Raw genomic sequence first — 12,241 nt, 5'->3', positions numbered from 1 at the left:
AATACCCAAATATCATATTTATTTATGCTTTTTTTTATTTTGTAGTTATTAATATTTTATATTTTTTTTTTTTTAATTAAAAAAGAAAAATATTTTATCAAAAAATAAATAAATTATTTTTATTTCATATCTTTAATTTATTTTAATCTAATTTGTTTATAATTAAATACATAAATGCGGATTTATATTTAATAAATCAAAATAAATTATTACTTTATTAAATGAAAAGCTGTTTTAAAATTTTATTATAATTAAATATATGGACTTATAAATTATATTAATAATATATATCTATAAATTCTATATAATTATTAATATAAGGATTTTAATTATAAAATTAAAATAATTTTAAATAAAATATATGAATATTTTTATTTAATAATAATTATTTGTATTTATCTATTAATAATATTTAAATAATTCAATTTATTTTATTATAGATATAATTTTAAAAACAATATAGATATACATTAAAATATTATACATTAAAAAAATAATATAATATAAAATAATTATAATTTTGCATATATATATATATATATATATATAATTTTAAAAACGAAAAAATAATAATATCAATATAAATATTTATTTATCTTTGCATTTTATTTAATTTAATAATACTATAAGAATAATAAATATTTAATATAATATATTTATTTTTTAAATTTAATATAAAAAACACTTGTGTATATTTATCTTTATTTTTTTTAAAGAATAATGCAAAATATGCATTTTTAAAATAAATTTAAAAAAAAAGAAAATAATATAATATAATGTAAAATCATAAAAATATTATTGCTATTTCAATTTTATTATCTCAAATAATTTAATTCATTATTTATATAAAATGAAAAAATTACTTACTTTAAATAATATTATAGCTATCACCATTAAGTTATAATTTCACATTAAAAATTATCATTAAACTATTCTCCTATTTCATCTTTTAAAGATTTACATAGTCCATTTAATTCATTTTTATATTTGTATGTTTAGTCCATTTATCCAGTTTTATTTTATGAGGAATCTTAAATAATACTTTCAATTTAATATTAAAGTATTTCTTTATTTTTTTGGAAAAAAATATTTTCGTTTTCTATTTCAATTATAGATTTTTTCAAATTTCGAATTTTATTTTAAATATTTTTGTTTAAAATTTATTAATTTTCGTGTTTTTATTTAATTTCAGTGTATTTATTTGAAAACAAATTATATTAATTGTCAATATTTGAGAGTTCTTTTGTTAATTTATTAATTTTATTATTTTAATCTTATATTTAATATTAATACATATTGCTTTCTTTTAAAAGCTAAAATTATTTTTCTCTTAAAAGTTTAGTTTAATATTCCATTTCTTCATTTTTTTATTAATATTTACTTTATTCTAAAAATTATATTTCTAGTTCTTATAATAAATGAATATTTTAGTAATTTTATAATTCACTTTCAGTAAATAAATTGCACATTTGTGCATTTTCTTCTTCTTCTTATTATATTGTATTTTTTATTTCTTAATTTTATTATTCTAAATATTCTAATTATTCATTTATTTACTAAATTTCTTCATTTTATTTATCAAATTTATATTCATTTAGCTTATCAATTTCGCAACTTAATTTTTTATTTTATATTTTAAATTTTTTTATTTTAATTTTAATTTTTTACATGTCATTTTATAATTTTTATTATATATCTTATAATTGTTATTACAATTAATTATAAAACTAGTCATCTTCTTCATTTAATAAAGTTTCTTTATTTTCGCATACATTTAAATCTAAGAGTTTCCATACTGACTTTAAAAACAATTAAAGTTATTCATTCTATTCCATTTTTTCTTAATATTATTTATGTATTTATATTTATAAATAATATAATTATATATAAAATATATATGCGTTGTTTGTTTTTTTTTTTCTCTTCTATAATAATAGGTTATTTTATAACTTAAAATTTCTATTTATTATAAAATTAATAATAGATAAATTATGAATATAAATAAAAATTAATCAAAGTAATTTATAATTCAATATTTTTTTTTTTTTTATGAATTTTTTATAAAAATGTCATTATTACTAATTATAATTAGAAAAAAATTAATATCATTTTATTTTATATATACTTTATTTTTAATTTTTTTATTTTTTAAATATAAAATTATATATTTGTTTATAATAAACTTTATAGTTTTTTGTTATTATTCGAAAAAAAAATATAATTCCTATTAATAATAATATTTTATTATATATGATAAAATTATAAAGTTAAATAATAATAATTTTACATTTTTTTTAAAATAAACTTTTTATTTAATAAATATTAAATCATATAATATTTAATTATATTTAAAAAATAAAAAATTAATAATAATTTTACAATTATAATTTTTCTATATTTTTCTAATGCATAAGTAAGTTTTATATGTTTATATCAAACTATTTTATATTTTTTATAATATATTTCTTATTCAATTAAAAATTTAAAACTTGATTTATTTAATTAATAAATATTTTACTTTTTTAATGACAATTAGATTTTTATTTTTAATAAAATAAAATATTAATAATAATAATTATTTTTATATTACTATTTAAAAAATTATTTGACTTATTCATATTAAATATTTTATTTATTATAAAGAAATAACTTGAATTATTTAAAAAATAATAATTAAAAAAGTTAATTTCTATATAATACATTAATTATATTTAAATAATTGAGAATATTATATTCTAGGATATATAAACAATATATACAATATAATATTGAAAAAAAAAAAACATAAAATAATAATTTTTAAAAAATGTAATTAAACCTTTAAGAGCAGAACTTTAAAAAGATTGAATTATCTATAAGTTGTCGGAAATTAAAAAATCTTGATTATTTTTCCAAAACAGATGCTTAAGTAGTTTTTTGCTTAAAAGACCTCTTAACCTAAAATGGATACGAATCGGCTAAACAGAAGTAATCTAAGATAATCTAAATCCAAACTTTAAAAAGACATTTATAGTCGATTATGTATTCGAAATAAAACAAGAATGTAAATTCGAAGTATTAGATGATGATGGAGGAAATAGTTTCGATTTTGTTGGTGAGTGTTTTACTACAATAGGTGCTATAGTCGGATCTAAAAACAATGTTTATATATCTTAACTAAAAGCAAAAAATAACTAAGTAACTGGAAATATAGTAATATTAAGTGAGGCATAAGAAGAATGCCGAGACTATATTTTTATGTAATGGAAAGGGATAAAATTAGCCAATACAGATGGTTGGTTTAGTAAAAGCGACCCTTTTTTAAGATTTAAAAGAGTTAGGGAAGATAAAAACGAAATTTTATGTCATGAAACAGAAGTTATAATGGAAAATTTAAACCCAGTATGGAGACCGTTTGAAATAAGTGGATAGATATTATATAATGGAGACACTTTTAGACCTATTAAAGTAGAATGCTGGGATTGGGAAAAAAGCTAAGTTTTCTAATTTATTGGTGAAACTTAATTTAATATGAACGAACTTGTATATGGTAAAAGAGAATTTGAGTTAATTGATAAGAAAAAAAAAAAAGAGGTAAATTAGTACTTATGAATTTTTAATTATAATAAAGACCTAGCTTTTTAGATTATATAAAGGGAAATACTTAACTTAATGTTATTTTAGCAGTTGATTTTACAGCCTCAAATGGATCTGTATCAACACCATAATCGTAAATAAATTATATATATTAATATTTATAAATATATAAATATATAAATATATAAATAAATAAATAATATAAATATATATTTATGTGTATATATATTTATATATATCTGATATATATAAAGATTACATTTCTTATAACAAAATTGTTTAAACTAATATTAATAAGCAATAATATCAGTAGGAGAAATATTACTTGATTATGATTTTGATAAAAGAGTTCCATGTTTTGGTTTTGGAGGCCATCCTAAGTTTCCTAATATGTTTTTAAATGGTGTTTCTCATTGTTTTCCTTTAAGTGGAAATCCCTCAGATGTTGAAGCTTGTGGAATGTCAGAAATGCTAAATTTATACTAATATGCTTTATAAAATGTTAGTTTGAGTGGTCCCACCCTTTTTAATCCTTTATTATAAGAAACATTGAAAGTAACATATGCATGCAAATAATAAGGTTCTTAAATTTATACTGTTTTACTAATTATTACAGATGGGGAAATACATGATATGTAAGATACTATAAATTCACTAGTTTTAGGCTCTGATTAACCACTTTCGGTTATTATTGTAGGTGTTGGAAGTGCTGATTTTACAAATATGAATAAATTAGATGGTGATGGATGTATTTTGACCGATTCTAAGGGGAGAAAAGCTACTAGAGATATTGTTTAATTTGTTCCTTTTAGAAATTTTTAGGGAAATCCTGCTATTTTAGCAAAAGAAGTTCTAGCTGAGGTGCCTGATTAATTAGTTAAATATATGTGTTCTTAAGGAATTAAACCTTAAGAACCGCAACAGGTCAATATGAGCTAATTTTAACTTCCAGTTAATTAAGTTGGTAATAATGCGATGCAGTTTGGTGTTAATTTATTAAATTAAGGGGGATATCTTAATGAATATCAACACCCTTTGCCTCCTGTAGCAGGAAATTAACCTATTGTCGGCGGAGGATTACCTCCATTTGTTGGTGGACAACCCCCTGTTGGTGGATTGCCTTAATTTGTTGGAGGACAACCTCCAGTAAGTGGTTTCCCTCAATTTGTTGGAGGACAACCTCCTAATGGTTAATAACCTTAATATGTTAATGGAAAACCTCCTGTTGGTGGGTTATAATAATTTAATTAATAAAATAATTAACAATATAATCAGTAAGTATATGCATAATAATAATAAGGATATGAATAATAATAATAAGGATATGCTTAAAATACATAATAATAATTTAATTAGATATTTATTTAAGGAAACTAGGGTAATTTAGGACAATAATAATAATTTCCTATATAATAATCATAATAAGTAAATTTTGGATAAAATAAAAATTGATTAAATAAAAAAAAGAATAATAATTGGAAAAAATAAAATATATATAAATATATATATATATATATATATATATATATATATATATATATTTATATATATATTTAATTTTTATATTAATATTTATATATTAATCTTTAAATTTTTTTTTTCTTTTATAAAAATAATCATTTGTTTTATTAAAATAAAATTATTATTTTATTTAACATTTGTATATTATTTAAAATAGAATTAACTTTTTATAATAAAAAATTCAGTAAACTTATAAATTATATTTTATATTTTATGCCTATTCTAATTACTAAATCCATTAAGCTAAAGTATTTTCCAAAACATGTCCAAAAGCTTTATTTAACTCTAATTTGTTTATTTTAAATTTATTCCAATCATTTGCTTTTTACTAAAAAGGTCTATCAAAACTATCTGTATATAATTCCTTATCTTTAAAATTATGTGGAGAGGCCACCAAAATCAACTAACTGCTAATTAAATCTAAATAAACTGAATTTCCACAATGAAATTGCAAACTATGTTAATTAAGATTTCCTTAATGTCCATTTTTTTCTAAAGTAGTACAAGATATTGAGCAAATAGTTTTACCACAAATTAAACATAATGAGAGGTTTCCTAATTTAGAGAAATTATTACATATTTCGCATTTTATATTTTAGTATTTTTAAAATTAGTCATTGTAAGTTTTTTCTAATTAAACGAAATTAAAAGTTGGTGAATTTGCTGCTTTTTTTATATTTTTATTTTCTTATAATTTCTCAATAGATAATAATTCGACTTAATTGTTTAAGTTTATTATATATTCTTTATTTAATTCTAAATTTTTAATCTAAAATAAATTTTTTAGTATTACTCTTAATTCTTTTTAATAAGAAGAGTATATTTCGTTTATAAAAGAAGCTTATTCAGGTGACAAATCAATGAACAGAGTTAATAAATTACATACTCGATATATAATATCTATTATAAGTCTGCAGTATTCCTCTTAGTCGAAAAATTAGAGTATTTTATTTGCTTAAAACTCTCCTTTTGAAATTTAAACTTGGATTAATTTGACTTAAATTACTTTAAGTATTGTTTATTTAATTAAAACGATATATTAAGATGTATTAAGGAAAAATGAAAATTAATAAAATAAATATTAAGTGTATAGTTCTTTTATATTGCCTTCTAAAAAATAGTTTTTATCTTCAATTTAATAATTATCCATCATTTAATCGAAAAACGTCAAAAAACTTGATTTTTTTTGAATAAATGCATTATAGGTATTTTGATCATTTTTAAAAGCAAATAAAAAACCAATTTTTTGCTAAATTAAAAATTATCTATATAGAAAAAGCTTGTTTTTATTAACTAAGAAACTATTCCCGCAATTATTAAAATCGAAAATTCTTATTTAATTTAAAATTATGTCTTCAAATTATTCTAGGCTATTTATTTCATTTTCTATTTTGGTTTATTGAAAATATAGTTTTTATTAATTATATTCTTCCTCGAATTCTTCAGGTTAAAGTAAAACTTAAAGGGTTACAATCTAGTCTTAGAAATGTATGTATTTTTAGTAGTCGATATCTTATAGAATAATATCTGTAGTATTAAGTTTTTGTTTTTTATAAAATGTTTCAGTTTCTAAATTGCTTAATGGTATTTTTAGTTCTTCTTCGATAATTTTATTTGGACTACTATTATTACTATATTATATGTTATTATTATTATTATTATTATTATTATTATTATTATTATTATTATTATTATTATTTTATTCAAATATTTATTTATATTAATGTATTAAAATGAATACATTTGAAAGTTTTTTACATTAAGGACAATTATATTCTGCTTATAGTTCTGATTAATTATGGTAATCTTTTTTATTTTTAATTCTTAGATATTCCTCAAAACATTCTTTATGCATAATATGTTTACATGTATTTCCAATCCAATTTCCTTTATATTTTTCTACTTAATGATTATTTTCTTAGAATTCATATATATTTGTTTTTGTTAAAAATACTGCTATACCCACTTTTTCATTTTCTTGAATTTCTTTTTTGCAAATAATGCATTCTTATAAATTTTCATTTTTTGCTGAAGAATTTTCTTATTCTAAAAATTAAGAAATTTAGTCTTTGTTTTTTTTAGAAAAGCTTATAGATCTTTATTCATATTTTTCAAGAATTTCTCTTTGTCTTTCTTTCTATTTTAATTTTCGGATGTCTATAGTTTAATCTTCTTCTTCTTCGTCTATATTTTCTTAATTTTCTTCTTCTAATATTAATTTTTACACTTTTTCTTTTTCTTAATTTAATAAATTATTAATCGAATCATTTATCTCGACTTAAAATAATGTCTTTTTTTATATTAATATATTTAATATGTTTAAAATAGGATTTTCAAGTTTTCCTTTTTTGTCTTTTATTTGATTATATCCTCATTATTATTATATATTTATTAGTAAATTTTAATTAATTTCAAAATAGGATATATAAGGAAGTTCTGGAGAATTTTATTATTATCTACAGTTATATTATTAATTATTTACTCTAAAAATTAAAAGAAAGGAAACGTAATAATATTTTAAATAAATTGTTTATTTTAATTTTCTAATTATATATTTCCTAAAAGAAAAGCTGTTTTTTCAATTGACTTTTTTTTTTGTTTATAAAAAATAAAATATATATAATTTTATATTTAATTACTTTATTTTTCTAAAAGAAAATATTCTCTTAACTTTTAGCCTTTATTTAAGGCAGCCAAAAAAAGAAGAAAGGTTCAAATTAAGTCGCAAATTCATTCTTTATTATAAATTTTTTCGTTTAATTTGAAAAATCAGCAATTTATGATAATTATTTAACAATATCAATGTTTTTATTTAAATAATCTTTTAATTCTGTTTATGCTTATTGAGCTTTTACTTCTTTTAAATTTAAGTTTATATATGACGATAAGAATTTATTTGTTAAAGAAAAGTCTATTTCCCCAGATTTATCTCCTAGCATTTAATAAGAGAAATTAAAAACATTGATTTAATCAAAAGATATGAAACATAGATAAGATATTAATTCAGAAAAAACCTTATATTATTAAGGAATTTAAATACTTTTTTTCTTCTTTATTTGATTTGCTTGATTATTAATTATTTTCTTAAATACATCGTTGTTAGAAAAGCTTTCTATTATTTATTAATATCCTATATTGTTATCACATATTTTTAAAGCAAAGCAAATAAATAATGAATCATACATTTATAATCCAGGTTCCTAAAATGCATAGTAATATGATTATACTTAAAAGCATTATCCATGAAAATTCCATAATCCACACTCAATTTCCTTTATAAATGTATATTATTTTAAAATAAAATATACATATATGTATAATTAAAATAAATGGTTATTTATTTAAAATTTACTTTAATAAAATTAATAACTCTTAAAGGGTATTTAATTTAAGTTTTAAAAAAATTGGAGAAATTAAAAGAGGTTTGTTGTTCAAGGAATTAAATTTTATCTTAAGTAACATTATTAAAATCAAATTAAAAATATGAAAGTAAAAAACTAACTAGAACTCTATGTAAAGGAATATGAATGGAATTAAATTGCATTTATTTTTGATTAAATAAATGTTCGTTTTCATTTATTTTTTAAATTATACTTTTAATCATATATATGTGAAAATCATCTCTTTTAACTTTATTTTATTGTTAATTTAAAAATCCGATTATACATTTAAATATTTTTAAAATTTAACTCTCTATTTCTAAACCTGCAAGTATTTGTTTTTCTTTAATTTCTTAGTTTTAAAGATCGTATTCTTTAATATTCTTAAATTTGATAAAAAAGTGTATTTTTTATAATAAAAGAATTATTTTTTATTAAAAAATATCCTTTTCAATCATTGTTTCTAAGCTAATATTTTTCTAAGAAATATATTTTATATGATAGAATGCATTTAAATAACTCACTTCAATATTTTCCTCGTACTTCTCTTCTATTTTTTAAGTAATTTCTTCCAGTTTATTAAAAAAATTTCAAAATAAAACTCCTTTGGGCTCCCTTTAATTTAAATAAGATTTTCTTCAACTTTACAATTGATAGCAAATTTCGATAAAATATCAGAAGTAAACAACTAAACACTAATATCTTAAAACTTTGAATTTTCTAAAAAAACACACGAATCATTTTGGCTTCTTAAAAAAAAGAAAAAGTACATCTTAGTATAAGCTTTTATAAAATTTTATTTAAACTAGTAAATATTAAATAAAGATATGAAAAAATTTTTAATTTTTTTTTAATTATCGGAATTAAAAAAAGTTATATATCTCAAAAGCATTTCCATAATACTACAGAAGCACTTTCTTTCTTCTTATTAGGCTTTTCCTATATTAATAATATCTTCGCATATATGGACAAAAGTGAATTAATTTTCAGGGAAAAAAGAGTTTGTATTTAGTAATTAATTAATAAGATTTTACAAAATAGGATTTTTTTCAGAAATATTTTCCATAAACTCAAAAATAAAATTTATTAATTTCTACAAATAAACATTAAAAAGAAATTCTTCGCTTTGTTTTTTTTCCAAATAAACCTCCACTTAGCTCAAAACTTCATAAAAAATCACTAAAAAACCCTCTTTTATTCTCTCTCTAACCCCTTCGTCTATTTACTCGACCGAAATCTGACTTTCGTTTAAAAAACCTTAATGATTTTAACAGAAACCTTCCTTTTTCCACGCTTCAACATCCCCACAATCACAGCATCCGGAACATCCTTTTTATAAAATAGTTCTATGACCTATATGGTTCCCTTTTTCGAAACATTCCTAACAAATAATGCATGTGGGGTCCATTTCACAGTCGAAGCATTTAAATCCGATGTCGTTTTTTTTTAGAATTTTTCCGCAATACACCTTTAAATTTCCCCCAATAGATTTTAATTTTTGTAGGCTTTCTTTTATTTAATTCTCATCACTTTTCTAGAATATATGTGCGTAAAGTTACTATTCTAAATTTTTAAATTATTAAATGCATTTTTCACATTATTTATAAGGCTTTGCTTAACCGAATGACTCTTATTGATGAATATAAGATTTATATTATTAAAGGCATTATGAGCATTCATCCCATTTTAAAAATGTGGTCTTAAAAATTTACTAATATTACCTTTGAAAGTCAGTTGGATTATTTATTTCTTTTTGGATATATTTAAATACTGGTAGTTTTTTTTATTATTATTATTTTTGGGCAGCTTATGGGTGTTGTTGGAGTAAATTTGCTATCTGTTATTGCATTAATTGGGTTATATTTTATAAATGATTTGTTTGGTTTTATGGATTTCCTGTATTCATTATTTTTATTTTAATTAAATTATATATATTTATATTTTTTTGTTAAGGATATTTTCCTTTTTTTTGTATTTTTTGTATTATTTGTATTTTTTTTTTTTATAAATTGCTGAATTAGGGAAAAGAATAGGTATATTTTATATAATATAAATATATATTTTAATTACAAGTTCTATTTTATTTAATATATATTATTTATAATTTTCTTTAAAAATAAAATAGAAAGAAATTAAATTTATATAATAGTTTAAAAAAAAATGAAATTCATACCTCTAAATTCTTACTTTTAGAATAAGAAAATCCTTAATAATATTCATCATCAATATTTTTAAAAGTAGTTTCATCTTAAATTTCATATTCGTTATTTTTTATATATTTCTAATTAAAAAATAAATATATAAAAATATTTTATCTTATTTTAAACAAAAAAAAAACTTAAATAAAGTATAATATACAATTAAATTAAAAAACTTAAATAAGTAAAAATAAATATAATAACAAAATACTGGATTAAAATTCTGAAGATCAATTGGTCCTCTCATAGGAGGAATATAAGGCGCTTTAATTTACTTTTTATATATTAAATCCCAATCTATATTCTAAAAAAAAGGATGATTTTTAATTTCTTAAAACCCATTATACCCTAACCTTTTCTTAAAATCAGTCTATAGTAAAAAATAAATTATATTTTTAGCATTTTCAGACAAATGATGAGGAAATTGATATTTCCCATTTAAAATATTTATATATATTTAATCTTTTTTGTATCTATTTTCACTTGACCAAAAAGGTGTTTTTCCACAAAGCAATTCATATATTAAAATTCCCTTTTTTTTAATTTTAATTTTTATATAAAAAAAAAAAAAATATTACTAGTTGCCAAAAATCACACATCTTATTATGTCCATTATTATTTATTTATTCAGGTGCCATATATTCAGGAGTACCACAAAAGGTATAAGTTAAATCATTATCTTTATTATTTATTTATTTTTTTTAAAAAATATAAATATATATAATAAACTTTTGATTTAATCTTTAGATAAACCAAAATCTGTTAGCTTTATATAACCGTCTATTTCAAGTAAAATATTTTCCAATTTTAAATCTCTATATATAATATTTTATTAATGTAAACATTCTAAAGCCATTACGATTTAAGAAGCATAAAAAGTTACTTTTTCTTCATCGAATTTTTGGAATTTTTATAAATGTCTGTATAAATCTCCTCCAAACACAAGTTCAGTTATCAAATACAAGTTTTATTTTGCTTAAAACGCATAATATAATGTAACTATAAATGGAGAAGTATTATTTTTTAGTATGTTTCTTTCCATTAAGCTTTTTAAAATTATATTTTAATGCTTTAAGTGTTATTTATTATATACTTTCATTGCATGTATCTTTTCTATATATTTTTTTTTATTTTGATTTTTAAATATTTTATTTTTTACATGAACGTATATTTTAAACTAAATAAACTTTTGCAAATGAACCTTATCCTATATTCTTTTTTTATTTTATTTTTAAAAAATATATAAATTCATATTTATTTTTACTCTTAAAATAACAAAAGAATCTAATGAAATATTACTGTTTTGTTTAGACGGATATATTAATTCATCATCATTTTCTAATTCAATTATTGAAGTCTAGATTTTTAATTATCTGCCTTAATATTCGTTTTCATTTTTTATGCATAACAAGTTACCCATTTTTTTTTTTTTTTTTATAAAAAAAACTATAATAAAAATATTCGAAAAATAAAGAATTATTCAAATAATATTATAAAAGATTTAGATTTATATTATAATAATTACTAAAATAATCCAATATGTATAAATATAAATGTATTTTGCAT

General features: G+C 18.5%; 3 protein-coding genes across 3 annotated transcripts, besides 13 other annotated features; 1 reads left to right on the top strand and 2 right to left on the bottom strand. All coding sequences in view use genetic code 6, as the record gives it.

Annotated features, from left to right (window-relative positions):
* Positions 1-432: 432 nt before the first annotated feature.
* Positions 433-483: a microsatellite.
* A 41-nt stretch (positions 484-524) lies between these two features.
* Positions 525-549: a microsatellite.
* A 609-nt stretch (positions 550-1,158) lies between these two features.
* Positions 1,159-1,203: a microsatellite.
* Positions 1,204-1,615: 412 nt separating this feature from the next.
* Positions 1,616-1,667: a microsatellite.
* Positions 1,668-2,142: 475 nt separating this feature from the next.
* Positions 2,143-2,196: a microsatellite.
* A 746-nt stretch (positions 2,197-2,942) lies between these two features.
* IMG5_115500 (hypothetical protein) lies at positions 2,943-5,028 on the top strand (the record flags this gene model as incomplete). The annotated part of the gene is made up of 4 exons (XM_004034655.1): positions 2,943-2,967; positions 3,014-3,573; positions 3,636-3,709; positions 3,831-5,028. 4 exons carry the CDS (start codon positions 2,943-2,945, stop codon positions 5,026-5,028), a joined length of 1,857 nt encoding a protein of 618 aa, XP_004034703.1.
* Positions 3,714-3,788: a microsatellite.
* Positions 3,720-3,827: a microsatellite.
* Positions 4,651-4,761: a microsatellite.
* Positions 4,852-4,917: a microsatellite.
* Positions 5,029-5,065: 37 nt separating the features above from the next.
* Positions 5,066-5,129: a microsatellite.
* Positions 5,066-5,160: a microsatellite.
* Positions 5,161-6,720: 1,560 nt separating this feature from the next.
* Positions 6,721-6,801: a microsatellite.
* A 2,558-nt stretch (positions 6,802-9,359) lies between these two features.
* IMG5_115490 (hypothetical protein) lies at positions 9,360-9,885 on the bottom strand (the record flags this gene model as incomplete). The annotated part of the gene is made up of 2 exons (XM_004034654.1): positions 9,360-9,416; positions 9,658-9,885. 2 exons carry the CDS (start codon positions 9,883-9,885, stop codon positions 9,360-9,362), a joined length of 285 nt encoding a protein of 94 aa, XP_004034702.1.
* Positions 9,886-10,379: 494 nt separating this feature from the next.
* Positions 10,380-11,927, bottom strand: IMG5_115480 (protein kinase, putative; the record flags this gene model as incomplete). The annotated part of the gene is made up of 3 exons (XM_004034653.1): positions 10,380-11,207; positions 11,254-11,354; positions 11,405-11,927. The coding sequence occupies 3 exons, from the start codon at positions 11,925-11,927 to the stop codon at positions 10,380-10,382; spliced, it is 1,452 nt and encodes a 483-aa protein (XP_004034701.1).
* Positions 10,443-10,475: a microsatellite.
* Positions 11,928-12,241: the final 314 nt, after the last annotated feature.

Source organism: Ichthyophthirius multifiliis (genome assembly GCF_000220395.1).
Source record: "Ichthyophthirius multifiliis unplaced genomic scaffold scaff_1120509250940, whole genome shotgun sequence".
NCBI lineage: Eukaryota > Ciliophora > Oligohymenophorea > Hymenostomatida > Ichthyophthirius > Ichthyophthirius multifiliis.
This window is presented reverse-complemented; position numbering and strand designations above follow the sequence as displayed.